The sequence below is a fragment of the Eretmochelys imbricata genome, chromosome 7 (genome assembly GCF_965152235.1).
Source record: "Eretmochelys imbricata isolate rEreImb1 chromosome 7, rEreImb1.hap1, whole genome shotgun sequence".
NCBI lineage: Eukaryota > Metazoa > Chordata > Testudines > Cheloniidae > Eretmochelys > Eretmochelys imbricata.
Genome location: NC_135578.1, coordinates 47,983,149 through 48,006,590, shown reverse-complemented (window position 1 = coordinate 48,006,590; position 23,442 = coordinate 47,983,149). Strand labels below are relative to the sequence as shown.

General features: G+C 51.6%; 1 protein-coding gene across 4 annotated transcripts in view; it reads right to left on the bottom strand.

Annotated features, from left to right (window-relative positions):
* CACNA2D2 (calcium voltage-gated channel auxiliary subunit alpha2delta 2) overlaps positions 1-23,442 on the bottom strand; it is a 570,874-nt gene that overhangs the window by 136,459 nt on the left and 410,973 nt on the right. For all 4 annotated transcript variants that reach the window (XM_077821335.1, XM_077821332.1, XM_077821333.1 and 1 more), the window contains exon 5: positions 3,008-3,146. In XM_077821335.1, the coding sequence (XP_077677461.1) occupies positions 3,008-3,146 (139 nt within the window). The remainder of the gene's footprint in view (positions 1-3,007; positions 3,147-23,442) is intronic.

Genomic DNA, 23,442 nt, shown 5'->3' with positions numbered 1-23,442 from the left:
ACGTAGTGAGCAAGAATCACGGCTTGCGGGCCCTGCTCTGCTTTCCAGGTTCCCTGGTGATGGGGCAGGAGCATGGGGCATGGGCGCACTCTGGTGTATCGGACAGCTTTAGAACTCAGCAGGCTCTGGCTTTGTCCTCGTTATTTTCAAGGCCCAAAGACAACATGATGGTTGGCAAGTTTTGCTCATTTCTGGGGAAAGCTGAGGGCTGCTCCCAACGATCAGCCAAAGCAGGGAGACAACACAGAGATGGAAGACCTCATCCTCTGGATGGGAAGGGATCTTGGCGAGACAGTCCTCCTTGCACCAATGCAGCACGGCTTTCATTTTCTGCAAGCCAGTGCAGGTAGCAGGTAGCTGACCCCAATCTCCTTCTCACTCACAATGCAGAAGACTCTCCTACAAGGCCCTCAAGCCCCAAGACCTGCAGTGGGTCAGTCTATGGGAATTCATACTCATCCCTTTGCTATTTGACAGCTCCCTGACTCTACCCCAGGGCTAGTTAACTTGGTGCCAACTCCTCCTGGGCCACTAGTGAATCTAACTGCCCCGGGTGCTGCTTGAATCTGCTGACTGCAGTCGGCTGTGCTGCAAGGAGCATCACTCTAGTTGGTTCAGAGCAATGCCTCTCTGGACCATGTCAACAACATTAGGAGCCAGCACCAAACCACGTTGTTCCTCCAATGCAGCTTAGCCATTGTGCGGAATGCCTACCTGGCTCCTGGATGAAGATGCCAACCTCACTGCACATCCCGGGCAGCGGGGTCAAATCCAGTCTCAAACATCTCAGGTGATGGGGACACCACAACCTCCTCTGCAACACATCCCATCACCTGGGAGCCTTGGAATTAATGCATTTCTCTCCATTAGCTCATATGGACTTGTCTCTGTCTCTGTCACAGGGGATCATGGTATCGGCTCTGACCAACGAGCCATCTAAGGCTGGTACCTAGACCTGATGCTCTGTAAAGCGCAAGAGACCCCACAATGAACAGTGTCAGAATGCTCTGCCCAGTGGGGAGGCTTCATCCCAGCTGTTGTCAGGAGGAGGTGGTGTGACTGAGCCATCCTCTGGGACTTACAGAGGGGCAAGGGACTCTTCTGGTAAATGTCACGAGGGGCTCTGGCTTAGGCTAAGGACTGGGGAGGTGCTATCTGTAGCACCTACCTCCACCCAGTGGGACTAGTTACAGGACAGGGAGCTGGCCTTAAAAGCAGGGCTCATGAGAAAGAAGGAGGGTTGCTCGGCAGCCACGCAGGGACTGAGCGCTAACTGGGCTCCAGATAGGCAGCTGTACTGAGCGGCAATACACCTGGGGCTTCTATGCACGCGTCCCCCACGCTTCTTTCCCATCTGACACCAGGGTTCATCAGAAGACAGTAATGCCCAGGCAGACCAAGTGTGAGAACTCTCCACCTCTAACCACTCATGACAAGGCCCAAGGCCAGTCTGCAACACCGGACACACTGCTGGTCCAGCCACTCCACTGCCTTGCTTTTCACTGAAGCCAGTCCCTAATGCTGCGGAGGGAGGTGGTCCCCTCTCACCCACCAAGCACCTGTCTGCGCATTAGCACTGGATGAGGAGGACGGAGAGCTCTAGAGGACCAAGTGGCAGCGAAGGTGGGCCAGATTCCAGGGCAGCAGGGTGACACATTCCCTTTCCCAGCATGTGAAGCCAGCTGGGGGGAGGGACAGCTCAGTGGTTTGAGCATTGGCCTGCTAAACCCAGGGGTTGTGAGTTCAATCCTTGAGGGGGCCATTTACGGATCTGGGGCAAAAATTGGGGATTGGCCCTGCTTTGAGCAGGGGGTTGGACTAGATGACCCCTTCTAACCCTGATATTCTATGATTCTATCCATCAGTCCCATGGCAGAGAATGAACCGCTGCCTCCCTCTCTTTACAATCCAGCAAAGCTGAGACAGGAGAGATGGGGTCTGCTGAGGGTCCCATCCCACCCTTGGCCTTCCAATTCCCCTGCCCCCTTAGGAACCGAGCCAGTGTGTCTCAGCTGCAGCAAGTTTCGCAAGCTACAGGTATGTCCGGCAACAGGAGCTCCCGGCGCTTGGCCCCCCTCTTACTAGATCAGGTGGTTGTTTGGCGCTGAGCTCACAAACCAGACATGGGCCAGGGCTGCTGTTTGACAGCGAGACGGAGACCAGGGGAGAGCAGCCTCAGACCAGTGGCAGTGACACTAGGGCCAGCACACACAATCCCACGGCTTCATCTGAGCCATCAGGCCGGGCGGCACCATTGTGAGTGGCGATTGGGGATCTATTTACCTACCGTTCTGCTGGGAAGGGAACTGCCCACCCAGCGTCAGTTTGGGGAAACTCTCCAGCAGAAGTGCGGCTTACAGAGGGAGACAGAGAGGTACCAAGCAGCCTCCCATCACAGAGCAGTGGGGGTGACAGAACCCCAGGGCAAAGCGACAGAGTGGTTTTGGTGCAGTGCCGCTAATCGTCCAAGGCTATGCCTCGGCGCTGCAATGGCCGGAGGCAGATGGGACCTCCCCTAGGTTGGGGAGTCTTTGGGGTCAGACCCATCTCTGCTATAATCCCGGCTCCCTTGAACAGGGGGGAGGGGTCACTCACTGTAGCACGCTTTGCCAGGGAAAGGTACATACTCCGTCTTCCACAGGCCACGCCATGGAACTGCATTGATGGGATGTTCATGCAGGGGCTCAACAGCTCTACATTTACGTCAGCCTGTCGAGCCCCCAGACTCCGGTAGTTACAGGCTCTGCGTTATTTTTCATAAACCATGAGTTGCACAAAGACAGTAATAGAGAGAGGAGAGCTAACACATGAGTGCAGCCCTCCGTCCTTCCTTTGAGATCTTTACACCCAGGTCGGGGGGCTCTCTCTAAAAGACACGCTCTGGCTCAGTCAGGAGTTATTGACTGGATAGGAAATTACAGGGTGGAGCTCTCTGACCTACGTTATACAGGGGTCAACCTTGGCGATCAGAATTGTCCCTAGAAATTGAGGAGAAAGCGGCACTCACAGCCTTTGTAGATGTCCGTAGGGATCTGCACGGCGGCATACGAATAGTTAACCTTGGTTTTGAAGTTCACATCTTCGGTAAACTCCAGCTTCAAGGAGTTGGACTTCTCCCTTTCAATCTCTTCTCCCTCTGGATCGTCCTGGGAAGGGAACAGAACACAGCTTGTCAACACACCGCCCAACCTGGGACAGGCAGAGCGAGCGGCGGGAGGGCTGAGTGGGGGTAGCGCTTAGCCCAGGGCTGCCCAAGTGCAGCGAGATCCCATGGCGGTCTGGCAGCCAGAACCACGCCAGATGCAGGCACCCGGGCATGTCAGAATGCTCGAGTTGGCATGGGACTGTGCAGCTGTAACCCAGGGGCTGGCTGGCTCACCAGCCCTATCACCCGCCAGCCCCAGCGCATGGTGTGGAGACCAGCCAGGAAAAGCGATCACATACTCAGGGGTGCTAAGCAATTCCAGCTCTAATGCGGTGATTAAATTTAACCCCTCACTGCCCACCTCCTAATCACATCTGGAGGCACAGACCCAAAGAGCCCTGGCCAGAGCATTCGAGGCAGGGGGCTTAGAAAGAAACCCGGTGCTCTCCCCAGAAAAGGCAGGTCGAAGCGCCAGGGGCCCAGCTTCAGCTCTGAGCAGGGTGTTATCCTATAGGGTTGGCTCCAGGCGGTTCGTGCCAAGAGCACGTCTCTCTTTTGGGTCAGTCCTTAGAGACCACAGGGGCTGGTTTTCCAGGTGCGGAGTCCACACAATGGGTAGTGGTGTAGCCACTCAGCTCTGCTGACACAATCAGACCCACGGCTTCTTTCTGCTCTGCGTGGACGTTACGGCTCCCATGGCACTTTTTGGAAGAGGAGGGGGTTTGCCCTCCTGTCTTGGAGGATATTTCCCTTCCCCTCCCCCCAGCCATTGCGCTCTGTGACCTTTGTTTCCTTGTCACCCCAGAAGTGTCAGCATTTCAGTCAGGCTGCATGCACCGCGTTCGTAAAGAGCCTTGGGCTCCTCTGAGATGGAAGGCGCTATCAACATCACAACAGTTCATATTACCATGGTCGCTGGTGTCTGAGGAACGCCAGGAACAAGTTCCCCAGACACAGTCAACCGGCATAATTTTCTGCAGTGACTCAGCCCACATCCCATTCCTTACAGTGCCCTCTGCTGGGAGAAGCTGGGAGAACATTATTCCCCAAAGAGCCTCCTATTGGGAATGGAGTGGCTGGCAGCTCCCTACAGTCTAAGTTCCTCTCCCATTCCTACAGCACCTCCTACTGGGAGAAGTCAGGGCAGGCATAGCTGGGCGCTCCCCGCACAGCCAACGCTCCTGTGCTATTTCCTACAGTGTACCCTTGCTGGAAGAGGCTGAGACTGGAGTAACTGTGAGCTACCTAATGCCAATTTCTCCTCCATCCCCGCAGTGGCGATGGAGCAGCTATCAGATCCCTCCAGCTTCTCCTGTTCCCCAGAGACGAGCTTGGAGCTTTGTGTATCAACTCGTGCAGGTGGAGATGAAGAGGGAAGCTGGCTGTGTGCGAGGACAAGCCGGTTCCTGGCTCGCTCCTCAGCTCCGTGTCACCTTGCCTCTCTGTTTTCAGTGGCACCGCAGGTATTAAATCAGACAAAAAATAAAAAACACCCTGAAAATCAATTAGCATCAAAAGGCGACTATCAAAGAACAAATTAAAACGGAGTGTGGCTTAGCGCTCTGTCAATAAGCAATGCAAACAATATTTAATTATGGTGGAGAGACAGTAAATTCCCCACTGCTGGAGCTGGAACACACTGGCTCTCTTTCACACTCCACTTCCCTCTCCCTTGCCGAGGCATTCTGCTGTATCCTTGGCAAGGAAACTGAACGAAGGGACCTGTTGTTGTTTAGAAGGAGATTTAACCTGTGAAGAGGCAAAAATTCTCCTTTCGGAGCAGCAGCGCGGGGCTGGGCTCCGATGTCTTGCTGGCCCGATGCAGGGGTCTCTGGAGAACTCCATGCATGCAGGGACAGGGGAAGATCAGAGCCGAGATGCAGGCCTGAGAGCTGAGCAACACCCTGTGGCATGTAGGGATGCAGATCTCAGCACAATGGCCAGCAAGGGGCAAGGAAGCAGAGCGGGCCGAGGGACATGCTGGCCGCCGCTTCCCGCAGCCCCCATTGGCTTGGAACGGCGAACTGTGGCCAGTGGGAGCTGCGATTGGCTGAACCTGCAGATGCTGCAGGTAAACAAACCGTCCCGGCCCGCCAGTGGATTTCCCTGATGGGCTGCGTGCCAAAGGTTGCTGATACCTGTTACAGTCCATTCATCCAATCCATACTTGTTTAACTTGCTGGCAAGAATACTGTGGGAGACCGTATCAAAAGCTTTGCTAGTCAAGGTATATCACATCCACCACTTTCCCCATATCCACAGAGCCAGTTATTTCATCATAGAAGGCAATCAGGTTGGTCAGGCATGACTTGCCCTTGGTGAATCCATGTTGACTGTTCCTGATCACCTTCCTCTCCTCCAAGTGCTTCAAAATGGTTTCCTTGAGGACCTGCTCCATGATTTTTCCAGGGACTGAGGTGAGGAGCTGGTGTGTAGAAGGGGCTGGGCCCACCTCTTCATCAGATTCTGCACCCCCTTCACCGAAACCACCACAGCCACGCTTAAATACCAGCTAAAGGAAAGAGAACCCAGGAGCTGTCTGGAGTTCCTGAGCTGTCTGGAGAGGAGCAAATTCTCCTCGAAAAGCAGCTTGATGCCTGTCCCATTCTGCCTGTTCCCAGACTGAAGTACAGATCTCTGAGCCCATATGAGACAGGCTGATTGCGGTAGCAGAGATAAGAAAACGATAAGAGAAGTGACTGGAAGAGAGATCCACCCTGGATGCTACTAGCCGCTTCAGCAGAGCTGCCAGTTTGATCCGCTGCATGGCTTGGGAAGAGCATGTTAGCATGTGGAAGGAAGATCTGCCCCAGGGGACACGGGGGAAAGAGATGCAAGCTCCTGGCTGACATACAGAACTAGTAGAAAAAAACTGTCCATTTCCCACAACAAATCTGCAACTAAAGGAACATTCTTCACTTTGTTCGATATATATGGCTTTTTCAGCAAAATGAAAACTGAATATTTCCCAGTTTTTGTTTTTTCTTCTTCTTCTCTCTGTTTTCCAATTGGAAAAGGGGGTGGGGAGAGGAAGGAAGAGGGGAAAATCCCCCCAAAAGGGAACATTATTTTGTTGAAAACACCTGAAAATTTCAATGGAAATTAAAAGCTAAAAACATTTAGATTTTGCTCAAAAAAATAAAGGTTTTTTTTCCACTAACAAGGCCTTTTTGGCTAGATATTCAGAAGCGTCCTGTAGCTCCCCTGGGGGTTCTCTACTGTGCCCATCACTGGGGTATCCTATCCTTTGATACATTCCTCGTGAACAGTGATGCTTGAGGAATTCCTGTCGGCCTTGATTTCTTCCCTTCCTTGCGGAGATGAATAGTCTTGGCTCCGGTCCCTTTGCTAGCTGGGGCTTTTGCTTTCAAAAAGAGATATTTCACATCAGTATCAATTTTCTCCTCCTTTCAAACACAACGGCTTTCACAAATGGAACAGTCCTGGCAGCCCTATGTGCCGGCCTTCCTTCCTCACTACAGTTCGACCTCTCAAGTGAACGCAGTCTAGTTCACCATTGTCAGAGCTTCCCTCTTAACACTGTTTTTCAGAGCATTGATCGAATCCTTCATGGCAGTACCTAAACCACTGCTCAACTGGGACACTGGCAACCTGACATTTCCCATATTGTCTCCTGCCATTCTCAGAAGTGTGAGCTTCCTCCCAGCTAATGTCAATGACAATCCCAGCCCAGCCAGCAGTGCCCTGTCGATACCAGGTAGCAGGAAAGCAGCATGTATGTCCTCACCCCACCGCCAGACAGCAGCAGTCATTGCTTTGGGCTCTAAGTGTCAATTCTCCACATGCTAGCGGAATTCCCTCCTTGCCCAAATGCAGCAGCCCCTACCAGGAAGATGCTGCAACCTTGGGGCAGGTTTTCAAAGGCCCAAAGAGCAGTTTGGCATCTGGATCTCATTGACAATTGGGTGCCTAACTCCCCTTTGTGCCTCTGAAATTCTCCCCTTGACCATGGCTTTACTTGCAGACTGGATGACCCGCGGCCTGCAGGGCTAGGTCATACAACATCATCAGAGACGAGGGCAGAACCAGGGGTAGGGTGTAAGCCAGTTTCTGCCTAGTGGGGGGCATGGAGACTCACTGGGGGTGGAGGGGAGATTGTCTCACATCTTCCTCTGAAGCATCTGGTGCGGGTTACTGATGGAGCACAGGTCTGATCCGGTCTGGATGCCAAGAGACAGGCTTCTGAGGCCCCACACAGGATCCCTTTCCCCATATGCATAAGCGGTGCACTCTTGGAACTCAGGCATACATGCCTGAAAGGTCCCTGGATGGATCCTGCAGGCAGAGGGTGGAGAGGAGGAATCCAGGAGTAACAGCTCCACACAGAAGGCTGCTCCAGCTCTATTCCAGGGTTTCCCTCTCTGCCCAGGCAGCCCCAGACATTGGCATTCCAGCGGGAAGATGCATGCCTGGGAAGAGTCCAGACTGCATAGGAAATGTCCATGGGCAGCGTACTGGGGTGGCTGCTTACTGAGCATCAACTTGTGGCCAGGGGTCACCCTGCAGCCATCCTACCCCCGTAAGCGCCCTCCTGTCGGCCCCATAAGCACTCCCCACACTCTTGGGACTAGTGGCACCCCCACCCGGGGCAGGTTTAACAACAGAAAAGGTTCAAACAATCCCCAGTGAGTCCCCGGAATAAAGTCCATAAGAAAAAAGTTCATCCACAGCCCTGGTTCTTCTGCCCCACATCGAGCTCCTCCTCTGTCCCAGTCTGCCCCACACATAGCTGCCAGTCCAAACCCTTTCTGGAGCTCAGCCCCGTGGAGACAGGCTATATAGCAACTTCCTCCAGAGAGCTCCTGCTGATTGGCTGGGAGAGAGGGGAGCCACGCCCACTCTACATTCTACACTGATCCTGGGCCCTTAATTCCTCAGGACCACTTCCCCTCTTCTGCTACGATGCCATTTCCTGGACCTCTGTTCACTCCAATGCCCTGGAACGGGATCTTCTGGTCCCCTCGACACTTAAATCTGGCCCCCTCGATACCCGGCTAGAGACAAGTACTTCCTCCAGTTTCCAATCCAGCCTGGCACACAGGGAGCCCCTTCCTTGCCTTCCTGAACTATTGCCCTTCCAGAGTCCAGTCTGACTCTGATTCCATTGGGCTCAGTCCTGCCAGCAGGCACCGGCTCCAAGTGCCACCATCTGGCACTGTGACAGTCATCAGACACAGCTGGCAGCTGCACCAGGTAGAAGCAGTCCCCTGCCCTCCCTAACCTCTCTGGCTGGGATTCCTGGCAGCCCCCTTTGACCAGTGCCTCCAGGACATGAGGCTCCTTCTCTACGGACTGGAGAGAGACTGCTGTCCTCTGGCAGTAAGGCCGTAGGCTCCCTGTTCTCATCGAGGTCCAAAAGCTGGCCAGTGTGCCTGGGGTCTTCCTCCTCATCAGACAGGGGCTGGCCATCTGCTTGTCAGGTACAAGGTCAGCACACTGCTCTTGCTCCTAGGGCTGTTGGTGCCTTCTCCCCAGAACAAGCAATCAGCTCCCACTGGGGATCAGCTCAGGTCCAAACTGTGCCCTCCTCCCTCCCAGACAGCTGGCATGGCAGACCTTGAGTGAACCACCCAATGACCACAAGATCCATTAAGGGACTAAGGCACCCAGCCAGGTTTATTGTCGACAAAGCATGATACTAGTATCTCACAGGCTCTACCGGATCACTAATACATGTATGCAATGTATACAATGGACTAGCTCAGTGAATGGCGGGACTTTCCTCCCTAAGGCCAGACAAAGATAATCCCTCTGAGATACATCTTTATACCCCAATACAAACAAGTTCGTACTGCTCCTTTGACATAGTTAGTTACTACCCCCTGAAGGCGCTAGTTATCACCCATCACCTTGTACATGTTGGTTCAGTCAAAACATCTCTATTACATACCGTCATCCTGACCGTATCTTTTAGAAGTGGCTAGTGTGTTCCTGTTATCCTTGGGGAATGTTTTTGTACCATCCTTGGTATTGGGATGTTCTTGTACCACTTGATATCGGGAAGTGTTGCGTGGGTACTCTGTGACTAGCATTTCTTAGGAATGTGTATTTCTACAATATCAGAATTCTGTTCTTGCTGAATTCTGTGAGCAGGCCCTACCTCATACCACGCCTCTGATACAAGGGCTTACGTCTCAGGCTTTCTTCCTACTACAACCCCTGCTCCTGATTCCCCGCCACGTTATAACCAGCGCAGAAGGCTATTCCAGCTGAAAACCGCTTTGATTTCCCATTTTCTTTTTACCACGCCTGCTGATTGGTTGCTCTGGGCATTTCACGCAGCTTGGGACAAGGAATAGGCTGGTCAATTTCATGAGTGTTACTATTCAGTTTCCAAGCCTTGCTCCCATCTGGGGTGCAATGGTGGGGGAAGGCTACATCTCAAAAAAAATAAAAAGCCATTTTAACTGAATCTTGGTTTTTGCAAGACCTCAGTTTTGGGCCTAGAGTACTTGAGTGTGCCCCTGTAAGCTTGAACTTTGCACCCACAGCAGCACCTGCTGCTCCCTGGTGAACTGCTCCTCCCTTCGGCACCCATGGCTCTAATTACCCCAGCCAATGCACTGAGGTCATGTCTACACAAGGAGCTCTTTTGCCAGCATAGTTCAGGCAAACGCTGCCCCCAGCGAAATAAGCTATCCTGGTAAAAGTGCAGCATTACCAATATAGCTGTTTCTGCACTTAAGGTTCCTGCTGACAAGGCTCTGTCAGTCAGGGTGACACCTCGTCATGCTCCTGACTGACACGTCTGCAGTGTAGCCCTGGCCTGAGTTATCCAGCTTGGAGCTTCTCTGTCTGAAAAAAAAAAACAGAAGAGCGCTGCAAGTGCCAGAAGAACTCAACCTCCTCCTCCTTGCCGGCATGGCCATGACGTCCTGGGATTTGCGAGGCCAAAGCTCTCATTCCATCCAGAGAGAGAGCCATCCGCGCTGACCTTTGACGCTGAGTTCCGGGCATGGCCCATTGACACCACTGGATGCATCAGCCAAATAGATTACTGATTGAGATGAAGTTACACCAGGAATGAATCCGGCCCACAGACGTATTAAAGAGAAGCTCCCAGTGGGCCCCTAACCTTACAGATAGCATACTGGAGCCACGTTCCTCGTGTGCATCTTGCTCAGTGGCAGAGGAAAGCAGAGAGAAGGGCGTGGCAGGGGAGTGAGGCAGGCTGCAGCCATGGTGGCGCAGCACTGAGCTGTTCGGTAGCAGACCCTTGTGAAGCTTTCCAGCTGACCCTTCGCAGACCGGAGCAGGCAGCACTGCTTTCCCCACTACTCTAGCGGTGCACACCATTTGCTGCTGGGCAATCTGCAGTGTGACACGGAGAACGGCTTCCAGGGCAATTTGGCTGGCGTTTGAAGCCTGTCTCCTCCATCATTCCTCCCCTGCTCCAACATGCCTCGAGAAACTGGAGTGCCTGCTTTGTGTAAGGGGACTGTTGCCCCCTTACTAACGTTCTGTGGGGGTATTTTGGTTGGCTAGCTCCCAGTACTAAAAGGGAACGGGTCTATGGGGAATCAGGACCCTGAGACTGATAGTCCCCAGGAACAATGGGGAGAGGCCAATGCTCCAGGTCAGCCTGAATGACAGGGCGGGCAGGCTAATCAGGGAGTCAGGAGGCCGGGGGGGGGGGTCCCGTCCTCTGTGTGAGCTGGAATTGCCTGGGTCAGACAGAGTGGGGCCAAGCTAAGGAGAAAGCAGGGGCCCGAGCTAAGCTGGGGAGCAGAGCCATGCCAGATCCAGAGGGACCAGAAAAGCAGCCCAGAGAGAGCAGACCCTGTCCTCGGAGCAGAGCTGCAGCCCCAAAGCCGGAGGCACAGCCCAGAGAGAGCAGACTTGCCCTGGGAGGAGAGCTGCAGCAGCCAGAGCCCGAGGGGCCAGAAAAGCAGCCCAGGAAGCAGGTCAGTGCTGGGAGCAGAGTCACAGAAGCAGCCTGCAGAGCAGACCTGTCCTGGGAGCAGAGCTGCAGCAACCAGAGGCAGAGGGGCCAAAGAAGCAGCCCAGGGAGCTGGAGGCAGAGCAGCAGCAGCAGTGCAGAGACCGAGGGGTGGAGCTGGGGCTGGAGCAGTCTGGAGCTGGGTGCGGTGAGCAGCTGGGGAGACCGAGGGGGACCCTGGGCAGCGGGCCCAGCACCGGGAGACGCCTCAGCCAAGAGGCTCTGCAGGCCAGGCTTGGATCATAATCCTGACAGGGCGGGGGCGACACTGGGAAGAAGGGTCCCACCTTTAGAGCCTGAGAGCGTGTGGCCACCACCAGAGCAAGTGTCCAACCCACAGCATCCCTGCAGCACAGCCAGGGCCTGAGATGAAGGCCTGGGACTTACAAGGAACAGACTGTGGACGGCCCTGACATTCCAGAGACACTGTTTGTGATGTTCCCTGCCACAGAACAGGGTGATGTGTTTCCTTTTACCTTTCCCATTTTCCCTTATTCTTTTTAAAATTAATTGTTGATTAAATAACGTGTATTTGCTTTAAATTGTATGTAATGGTCAATGGGTCAGAGAAGTGCCCAGTGCAGAGAGAGTACCCCAGAGTGGGGACACTCTAGCCCCTGTCCTAGGTGACCACAGCAGGGTTGGGGGTCGACCCCACCAAGAATCCTGGGCCCAGCCTTGTTGGGGTTATGAGGATTCTGCCAGATAGGAGAGTGGAAGGGCAGTCCTCAAGGACAGGGAGGCCACTGGGTAAAGGAAGTGAGAGCGAGGACTCAGATCCTTTCACTAGCCCACTTCACCGGGGTAGTGCAGAAGCCAGGAAAGTTCCCCACAATAGCGGGACTATTCCCCCGCTTACATTTGCAAACGCCAACTGGTTGAGAGTTAGCTTTCTGCCAGGCCTGGCTGGTGCCGCAGACCCATCTGACAGCGCGGCAAAGCACAAGGACACGCTCTGGCTGGGGCTCGGGCCTGATGATTATCACAAGCCCAGGGGATAAGATGCTCATCTGATTTCCAAAGGTTTTGTCCTTGCTCCTAACCATGTCACTCTGGCATCAAGGAAGGCTGCCAGGAGGGGAGATATAAACAGAACTCCAGATAACGCAGGCTTGGCTGTTGTTCCCTTCAATGCACAGATCTTCACCTGAAGGCTCCCTTTGATTGCAGCTGCAATCACTCATGCACTTGAGACACTTGAAGCAGGCCTGATATCAGGTCCTTGGCTGCTTATCCCAGCCAAGCGCAGAAAGGGGGATCAGAAAGCTAGTGCAGCACTGTCTCCAGAAAGGAAGCAGCACCATTTGCCTCACTGGTGGCAGCATGCTGCATTACAAAGCCAGTGTCCTGGGCCAACAGATGCAGCACTGCATGGCCATCTTGATCCCTTAATCCCATGGCCAATGAATCACTGGGTTTGGTGTAGGTCTACAAAGAATTCAGCAAGGAAGGGGATTTAAAAGCTCCTTTTCTGAGCAGCTGAAACAAAGGAAGCCAGCCCAGAGGTGGAGCTAAGAACCAGGTCCAGGATATGATGGGGGCACTCTGCCTTTGTAAAGGAATAGACGTGGCAACACAAGCCAGAGACCGCTAGGAAAATACAAGTGGAAGCCACTCCCAGCCCAACTCAAGAAGGACATGTTAATTCCCCAGCTCTCTGTTACAACCAGCCAATCATGGCTCTTTCCTGGCTGCCTCTAAAACATGCCACACGTCCAGTGAAGAGAAAATTAATAAGCTAATGAAGCTGATGGAGGGGGCCAGGGCTGCAACTAACAAACAGCGATCGCGAGGCAGAGGTTGGGATAGGAGCACGGCAGCAGAAATGCAGAAATCACCCCTAGCCCATGGCAATATCTGGACACGGCTTAGCATGCGCTGAGGGCACAGTGCACACAGGATTAGCTGGGTGGGCTGCAGGCCAAGCCTGAGGTACACTGGGAAAGCAGTGGGGGGCAGGGGCCGGCAGGACTGGAAGTCAGGATTGAGGGGCACTGGCAGAGCTGGGTGGCGAGGGGGAGCCCAAGGCTGGACTAGCAGGAGCTGCAGGTCAGGACAGGGGCTCTGGCAAAGATGAAGCTCGCCCAGTGCTGGCCTCTGCCATCTTGGCTCTAGCTAGTAACGTGAGTATCTGACTTTCACGAATGCTGAACATCACCCCTGACCCCTCGAAAGAAACTTAAATCCAGCCCTAGGAATAGGTTGGCGCCCACAAGCAGCTCTAAGATGGCACTTGCCTTGCTCCCAGGCTGGAGCATCCCCTGGTGACGAAGGCTCATTAAGCGTGCAGCTTATTTATCGCTGCAGATGCTCCAGCCTGCACTGGAGGCAGCGAGCACAGTCCAGCTCTAAGGACAGCCCCTGCTCTCCCCATGGCATTGTGCCAATTATGGCGTCTCACTAGCACAGGCAAGAGAACAAACCACTCACCCTCCAGCTGGCCTCAGCTGACGTAACTGGGGTGGGGTGGAAAGAGGAAAGGCAGCGACTGACCCCTGCAGGTGTGAAAGGGATGTGGGGGAGCCGAGGGGGATGACAGCTCTCCTGTGCATTGGTTCCCCTTCTTACACTACTCACTGAGGCACCAACGCCCAGCGCCTTCCCTCCCCATCCCCAGGCATTTCGGGGACAAGTTGTGACACAGCAAGGACAAGCAGAGGGCAATCACCCTGCCCCACCTGCTGGAAAATATCATCTCCTTGCTAAGGCAGGCAGGTTAACAGCGGCAGAATGGTCCTGTCGCTCTCTGCACAGCACCGGCTCGTAAGCACCAATGGCCGTCCTCGCCATCCTCTGCTCCCCAGGGCAGTGACCCTGGACGAGCCCTGATGCTGACTCTCCTCCTGAGAAGGAGCAGGGCTCTGGAGGCTGCCAAGACACCTCCAGGACAGCAAGGAGACGCTGCCTGCTGGCTATGGGTGTCTCCTCCTCTCAGGTGCTGACTCCTTAGGAGCCCTGTTGCGCCCCTCTGGCTCTCAGCTGGCTGAGGGGTCAGCACTAGGGCAGTGTGATCAGCCACCACAAAGAGAACATGCCTCCCAGACTCGGCTGGAGGTCAGTTGGCTGGAGGTCAGTTAGCTTGGAGGGAGGGTCTGGTCCCTTCACATGGGAGGGGAGCAAAAGGCAGCGTTCTGAGAATCTGCAGACTCGTCTCCTCCAAATGTTATTGGCGTTGCAGAAAGGGAATAGGCCCGAAGTGAGCTTGCCCATGGAAGGTCACCTTCCTGTGACTCTGATTCCACTTCCTGGGGTCCTCTCCTTGCTCTTTCAGAAGAAGGTCTGTGGATACATCCAAGAGTCCACAGGGCTGGCGTGGGGGAGAGGCTAATCTGCCCTCTCCGAGAGGTTAAACCCACTTCCTGCCATTTCCAGCGCTCGCAATGAACCAGCAGATCTCCTGCTCATGCTGGCTCTACAAATAGCAGGTGCCTGCTGGAAAGATGAGGCACAAATGAATGAAAGATGCTGGGGAAAGCCTGGGGGCCTGGCCTATCGACAGAGAGGAGCAGCTGTGTTCCCAAGCTATGGTCCTTTGGTAGTACTGACCTGCAGGTTGTTCCTGGGTGTTCCTCTGTGCCTACGAGAATGGTGCCTTCTTTCATGATCTGCCCGCTGCCCAAGGCAGATTGCCTGTGCTGGAGGTTGGCTCATAAGCGTAATCTACCCCACAAGTACTCATCTGCGGTGTCATCCAGGGGCTCTCCCAGGAGCAATCAGATTTACTCTCGGTTTCCTTCTGAAATAAGCGACTTTTATAGCTTAGCTTAAGCCATTCTTAAGCCAGATCGTGCCACCCTCACTCGCATACCTGGAAGAGTTCCATCGGTTTCATTTGGGGCCAGATTCTGGGGCGATATCACTCAGTGTGAGATTGGGAGGGCAGGATGTGGCCCAGAATGAATAAAGCTGTTTGCACGTGTAATGGCGCCCCCTAATCGGATCAGCTGCTGGGACTGAACGTAAGACCTCCAGATGTAAATGCATGCGCCCGGCAGCTTGAGCTGAAGAAGCAGCTGCATTAGCACAGAGGCAGCAGCAGACTCACCAGCCTCTGTTAGCCATTAGAGGGAGACAAACAGCAGCACCATGCTAGCCGGGGTTGCATGCAAGCATGCACGCACACACAGCATAGTTCATTCCTCTGCAGTCAGACTAAACAATGGGCCCCCTTGTGTCCCTTCAGCCATCCACTCACAGGTCCTCCTTCTCGTCAGGCTGCAGTGCTGCCCCAGGGAAAAAGGCTGCTGGTTGGGGATGGCAGTCCTACACGGCACCAGGACAAATGATGCCAATGAAAAAGCATCCTGACATCCTAGCACATGTGTAACCCACTACCCAGGGTGTGTTCCTCCAGGGCCACCTCCAGGGCCACCACAGCTGCAGTTGCTCCGGTGCTTAGCTCTGGAGGTTCCTGGCCCAGTCTCTGATACAGCAGCTGGTTTTTTGTCAGCTGCAGAGAACTGTGTCCTCTGTCTCTCCCTACAAAAGCCATAGTCAAAGCCCTGGAAACTCCCTCCATGCAGCCGGCTCACCTCAGACCGGGCCTGGGGGCACCCCCGTGAGGGGTGAACGCCTCCAGCATCCGGACAGCCTGTGACTCTTCTGCTGAGGGGGAAGGTTGTGCTGGGAGGGGGGGAGGTAATATGGCCACCTGTCCATCAGGAGTCAGGCTGAGCCACAGTGATCCATCTCGCTTAAGCTCTGCTGCAGCTGTGTGCTGCCGACAGCTTCCCTTTGGGACTTCAGCAGGTGCTTAACGTTAAGCATGTGCTTACGTGCTTTGCCGAGCTGGGCCCTAAGCCTGGAGTTGCTCCAGCCATTATGTCAGCGAAGCCTGGGGCCCACGGAGGATTTACACACATTGGCCTGCGAACCGTCCCCCTTCCTGACTGCTGTATTACGCTGCTCTGTGCAGAGAGCAGCACCAGAAACCTGGCTGTCCCCAGAGAGGCGTGATCCAGCATGGCTCAGCTTCCTTCTATAGGCTCTCATGCCCAAGGACCCCTAGGAGGATGCTATGAAACAGCAGGTTGGAGACACACGATTGCAGCTACATATGTACAAGGCAGTCAGGGAAAATCAAAGGTACTTCCATGGCACTCATTGTGGAGCACCTCATAGGCTTTAATGCATTAATCCTCACACCCACCTGAGAGGCAGGGCAAGGCTGTTATCCGCATTGTACAGATGGGGAACTGAGGCCCAGAGAGACTGGCACAAGGTGACACTAGAAATCTGTGGCAGAGCAGGGACATGAACCTATGTCCTGGGCAAGTGCACTAATCAGGGAACCAGGCTTCCTCTGAGCTGCCTCCTTCCTTCTTGTTATGGAGTTCTGAGACTGCAGAAGCACCCACAGTCTGCCAAGTGCTTTCCAAACATGGCTGAAGACAGCTCCCTCCCCTCCCTTCTGCTGGGAACGGCAGGCACAGCTTCCCTCACCAGCAGGGACTCTATCCTGCTCGGGTTCAGTCTCTAATGGGGACTAATCATTCTGGCTCCTTTGAAAAACGCTGGGCCCTTCAGAATCAGCACTCTACAGAGTAAAGAGCTGCGGAACAGATGCTGGGGCAGCAGATGAGCCCCCTAACCCCCTCCGGAGCATAGATTCACAAGCTCAGCAAACCCACATGGCTAAGGACTCAGTTCCCTAAGTGCGATGACCCTTCTGCAACGCCACGGCTGCAAGTGCTGGTGCACGGAGTCACTTGCGGCACCCAAGAGAGCTCAGAGGAAGCTGTCCCTGCCAATTGGACCAAGGAGGGCTTGGAACAACAGACTGCAAGGGATTTCAAGGAGCCCTTTCCCCTCCACTGGCTCAAGAAACATGGAGCTGTTTAGAAGTGTCCTCATCACACCATACTCTGTTCTGGCACCGGTGTGTGTGTGTACATTGGAAATAAGCTATTTAATGGGAAATCAAAGACAAAAACTAAAGCCCCAATGAACGTGACCTCAGGAGCGGAGCGGAAAAGGCAAGAGATGGGGAGTCAACGCTGAAAGGTGAAGGCTGCCACGGCTGACTCCACTCACCATGGCCAAGATCAGCTGACATCTGCTGAGCTGCCTTCGCTCAGAATTCCCAGCCAGCTTGTAAGTCAGACTTGCCGTGCACCTGCAAGGTGATTTGATGAAAGGGGAACATAGGGCTGGTGCCCTTGAGAAGTCCTGGAGGCATTTGTTATTTGTTTCTCCTTTCATTCCTGCTTGCTTGTCACCTTAGAAATACCAAGTCTGTCAAAACGTGGTCTCCTTTGGTTTTGTTGGAGGACTCAACGCATGTCTCGGGGATGCAGGCTCTGAGCTTTCTCAGCCTTGAATTAACTGGTCAGGGTGCTGAACGCATTAGAATGCACTCTCTGAGCATTAGAGAGGCATTAACCAAAAATACCCGGGAAGAAAATAAAGAGTTTTAAACAGTCCTGGCTAAAAATATCTTCATCCTTCCGAGTGATCAGGTTTCACTTATTATTATTGTTTATTATTTCCTGGACCAGGATTCCATTGTGCTAGGCACTGCCCAAACATATTTCCTTGGTATCTCTGACATCACAATCCCCCCAGTTCTCCCGTCACCCATAGAATCTTCCAGGAAAAACGGGAGAGAGAAGAGCTGAATTTCTAATGATAATATTCAGATAAACAAACTGAAAGGAAAACAATTAGGCCTTTAAAAATATCTAATAAAGAGGCAATAAAAATCCCCAAATGCCCCAGACCTTCCAACAAGTCCATTTTTCCTTTGCAAGTCACTTTGCTGTCACAAGCAAATACCAGTCATCCCTCTCTGCCCATTCCACAGACACTGGAGGAGGGGAACAAAGATGAAATCTTGCTTTGGTAGAATAATACTCGCCTGACCCTGCAGCTGTGGCAATAACATTCTCCACGGTTCGGAAGAGTAATAGGATTGCTATGCAAGGCTTGCTTTTTAATTCCAGCCAGTGTACTGTGTGTATGTAAATACACTGTCTATGGGACCCTAATACAGTAGACCTTGTAGCCTGGAAAGATGCTGAACTCAATTATGTGTTCAGTCTCCAAGCACAGGGCATGTATAGACCGTAAGGAATGACTGGAGCTCCTATGGAGTGTACCTCTATGTTCTAAATCCAGATTCGGCCCTCAGTTACACCCGTGTAAATCCACTGACATCAACAGCCTGACCCAATGTAAATCAATGGAGTATATGCTGGATTTTGCACTGATTTAACGGAGTTCAGAATCTGGCCAACTTCCCACAGCGTGTACTAGATGCAAAATTGAGCAATGGCCTAGGCATGTGCAAACGACAAGCAGCCTGTTTTTCAGCAGAACTCAGGGGCCAGGCCCCACTGCAGGAAACATCTCAATACACCAGATATTAATCCAATATGCCTCTTTGAGCTTGGGCCTTCCCCTTTAAAGACTGTCCCCTGCCTAGAATACACACAGAGAGAAGAAGGATCGGTGCCCAAACTGGAAATGTTAAACTCCAGTTCTATCCTTTGAAATCACTGTTATGGAGAGAGTCACAAGATGGCATTGGCTTGCACCTTTTTGCCATTTGCAGCCACCTCTGTTCAAGGACTGGTGTATGTAGTGTAAAAAACCAAGTTACACTAATGATGCACTCAGAGTCCACGTCACTGGTTTCTCTTCCAATAGGAAGCTGCTCTGCAGGGCCCCCACTTGGTGGAAGGACAACATCATTCAAAACCCGACCCTTCTAGGAAAGTATTATTTTCAGCTACAGAAAAGTATTATTTTCACCCACTTATACTCACGGGAGGGTCTTAATGTGCTCTACAAACATTCCTTTATGAAGCGCCACAATTTCCCTGTTAAGTAGGTGCCATATTATACCTAGTTTGCAGATGGGTAAGTTAAGGTACAGCGAGGTTAACCCTTAGTATTTCTACTACATCACTATAAAATATTGCAGTATTTCTTTATAACGATGACAGAGGTTTGCCCAAGGTTACACAGTGAGTCAGTGGCAGAGCCTGTAGAACTCAGGAGTCCGGCTTGCTATTCCTCCTCTAGAGCACACTCATGCCTCAACTGAGCTTTCCAGCTTCAGTCCCAGGACTCCTCCGTTTGTACGTGTGTGTGTGTGAGGGGGGTACTGTTCCCAGCATTAGCTTTCTCTCTCTCTCACTCACACCCATCCCGTGGCAAAACACACTGCCTTTTTGCCGTCCACCATGGCTGGACCCCTGCTTTCAGTCGTAAAATATCAAGGCTCATTCCCACCCGCCAACATTGTCATGTTTATCCACTACTTCCAAGAAGCTTTAAACTACAGCAGATAGTTACAGATGCTCTGTCTGTCATTATGCTGTTATATCATCCACTTTTCAGCGGGTAATTAGGATTCTCCAAGTTTCAGAGCTGTCTGGCTAATCTCATTCATGTATCCATATAGCCACATACACACAGCTCCTGCAGACCAATCCTGCATGCAGCTGTCTACATGTAGGATATTTCATGTGTCACCGAGACCTACAAGGCAACGTACACACATCAAGATCTGATGGTCACCAAAGAGTGGATACATTGGGCCAAATTTATCTGGGTGATCAATCTACTGACTTCAGTTGAGCTGTGTCTGATTAACTAGGCATGAAGCTGGCCCATTGTACGGAGTCACTGCAGCTCAGATAAAACCAAATTATTATTATTTGGATTACAGCAGCGCGTAAGGGCTCTGTCAAGGATCAAAGTTCCAAGATGCTAGGTGCTGTGCAAATACATAGTGAAGACATAGTCCCTGCCCCAGAAAGCTTACAGTTCAACCCTGATGCAACTGCATTGGCTGCAGCCGAGTTACCTCAGGGCTCAAGTATGCCCACAGTATAGATGAACAGCTCAGCATTCTCAGACCACAATGCCTATGAGAGGAAGCATAGCCCGGTGGTTGGACATCTAGCGTAGCACTTAGCAGACCTGGCTTCAATTCCTTGTACTACCACGGCCTTCCTGGGTGACTATGCCTAAGTCACTAGGCCTCAATTTCCACATCTTGCAATGGGGATAATGGCCTGGCCCTGCCACCCAGGGGTGTTATAAAGATAAATACATTAAGGATTGGGAAGCGATTTGAGAGCTACTGATGAAAAGTGCGATATAAGAGGTAGGTATTATTATCTACCTCTTCTGCTAGATCAGTGGTTTTCAACCTGTGGGCTGCGGACACAGTCTTTGTAAGATTTCCAAAGGGGTCCATGTCTCCATTTGAAATTTGTTAGGGGTCTACGAATGAAAAAAGGTTGAAAGCCACTGTGCCAGATCCAGGGCCACTTCAGATCTGGAGTAGTCAGGTGCCACTCTGCTGGAGCTACCCCTGCACACACCAGGAACGAATCTAGCCCAATAGAGCAAAAATAGGGGGTGCCATGGCAACCCAAGAGCAGCTTCCTCTGCTTTGCTTTGGCAGATCTGCACCATTTATTAGCTGCATTGCAGTAGCACAGTCCCTGCACCAAAAAGCTCACAATCAACGTATGATCGTCTCCTTCAAATGTGTGTGAAACTTTCCATAGTTTGTTCATTCGGGGCTTGAGACGGACCCAAACTGCAATTCCAAGTACAAACTCCCTCTGCCTTGATATTTTGGGGAGGTTTGGAACCAAAAAGAGGCCTAGGTTTTCCAGATTGAGTTGAGATGTAACCCGAAATGGCGGAAAACGTGCATGACTAGCCAAGTTCCATAGATTTCCATCATTTAGGTCAGAATAGTTGTACAAGTATCTTCTTTAAAAAGTGCCAGTGGACCAAATTCCAGTTTATGATATGCCAGTGTAGCCCCAGAAGAATGTGATTCAAACGAAGAGAGTTACTCTAGACTTACATCAGTCTAACTGAGAGCGAAATAAGGCCTGGTCTCTATCCACACTCAGAGCATTTTATGAAGCAATAATAAAATAAATAAATAAAATAAATAAATAAATAATAGAAGTAGTTCTGATCTGCTGGCTCCTAAAGGCTCAAAATCCAAAGGCAAATACAAAGAACTCAGCACTTATTATTTTTAAAATCTCATGATCTTTGAGGCCTGACTCTTCATTTTTGAATGCTGGAGGCTGGGTTATACTGACTGCTTCAGTTATTATTATTTACTTGTATCATGCTAGTGACTCAAGATGCCAATAACTGTCCCGCTGTGCAAGGTACTAAGTACATGTGTAATGAACACATGGTCTCTACTCCAAGGAGCTAGACTGTGTACTGGGCATGTGTGGGCAATGCCCCTGTAGTGCTGCCCCAAGCATCTTCTATTTCCCCGTGGAAGTGTCAATATTTTAGTGAAACTTGGTGCTTAGAGGTATGCTGTCAGGTCAAATCAATCCCAAAATGTAGGTGTTATAAAACAAGCTAATCCAAAACCTAAAGCCAGTGGAAATGATCCCATGGGGTTTTTGCTTAAAGTCCAATCAGGATCTTCCCCTCCCAAAACCCAGGTCAATATCCCCCTCCGATGTTTGCAACTCATACATTGCAACATTTGACCAGTGCATGAGAACCAGAAAGTAAAACTGACTAGAAACAAAAGTGAAACTAATTTATTTTCAATCACCCCAATTCAGATCTGACAGTTATTAGGGACATGGGATTTAGATGGATAGAGGAGACAGCCATCTGAAAGCTGGTTAGGGTGGCCAGATAGCAAGTGTGAAAAATCGGGACGGGGGTGGGGGGTAATAGGAGCCTATATAAGAAAAAGCCCCGAATATCAGGACTATCCCTATAAAATTGGGACATCTGGTCACCCTAAAGCTGGGAAATTTGTGGGAAGGAAAATGCTAGATACAGCAAAAAGTCAATGAGATGTTTAAGATGATTTCACTTTGAATAATCAGAGGTGCTTGTCGGAGCTTGTCTACACACAAAGGTGGTGCCACTTTAACTTCCTCTGTGGAGTTAAAGCACTACAGACCCCCGAGGATGGATGCGGTTGTATCGTTACAAAGGCGCTTAGCCGACTTCGGTATGGGAAAGGGCACCAGCTATACCAGTATAAGGCATCTTTCAACCAAAATCCACATTGGAGGTTCTGCTGATACAGCTATTTTGATAAGAAACCACACCCCTCAGCAGTGTAATTACACTGGTACAAAACCAGTGTGTAGAGCAGGACTTATATATGTAAGAACATTTGTTAAAAATATTTGGGGCCCAATCTTCTTCTTACATTAATTTTACCCTGGTGTAACTCCACTGACTTCCATGGAGTTACTCCAGATTTACACCAGGGTGAGAGGAGAATCAGACCCTTGATTTTTGTCCTGACACTTGTACATCTACACTGGAATCAGCCAGATGAGTACATCTCATGTTGCTAGCCCATGCCAGGGTCTGTGCTGTCATGTGTATTTTTGCAGTGCTAGCTAGAGCAGAGCTAGCATGGGTATGCCTGTCTGCGTTGCAGTCCCACCTCTTATTGCAGCGCGGACATGTCATAGAACCAGAGTGTTAGAAGGGGCTGCCAGGGTGATCAAGTCTAACCACAATATCTGCTGTCTCTTTACAAAAATGCTGCCGTGTTACGCTGCTGGCACAAGGCGAGTGTCAGAAGTGTCACCTGAAAGCTTTAGCGGAGGCTCTGATGCTCTTGGAAACTACCTGTCTTTATCATGTATAGATTTCAGTTGGCGGAGGAGCGAATAAATTAACACTGATCCTAAAAGCAGCATAATTTGCCTTGACTCTGCTTTGATTTTGACAGCATAGCGGGGTTTTCCTGAGCCGTTTACTGAAATCACCTATCTCCTGCCCATCTTAATTGCATTGTCATGATGGTCTCCACGGACCAGCACTGATATCATGGCAAGAATTAATTGGAGTCAGCACTGAGGATCTGTATTTAGTAAGAAAAGACATAAGTAAAAATCTGCAGTCACTCTCTGCTGGGCTGTTTCTAGGCATATAGGGGGCTTGATCCAGCTCTACTGAGATCAGCTGGAGTCTTTCCGCTGACTTCACTGAGGGCAGCATGGGGCCCAAGGTTCCAAAGGTGACTGTGTCAGTGTGTCCAGACGTGATGCTGAGCTCCTGGGTTTGAAATGACTGCTCTGGGAACAGCGAACTCCCTCTGTTCAGCTCCACGGGGTGCTAGTCAGCAGAGTTAATGAGGATTGTTTAAATGTCAGCACCGAGAACAAACGCACTGCTGATTATGTTAGCTGAGAAGGACAGCCCCTTTAAGCCCATGAGGGGGGTTAAGGGCGGTGGGTAGAGCCTGGTACCACCAGTCTTTCCTCCAGCCTGATGCGCAAATGCCACTGTAACCCCCATGTAACAAGTTGGCCCAGGAACTAGAGTTACCATACACGCTCAGTAACCATCACCGAAAACC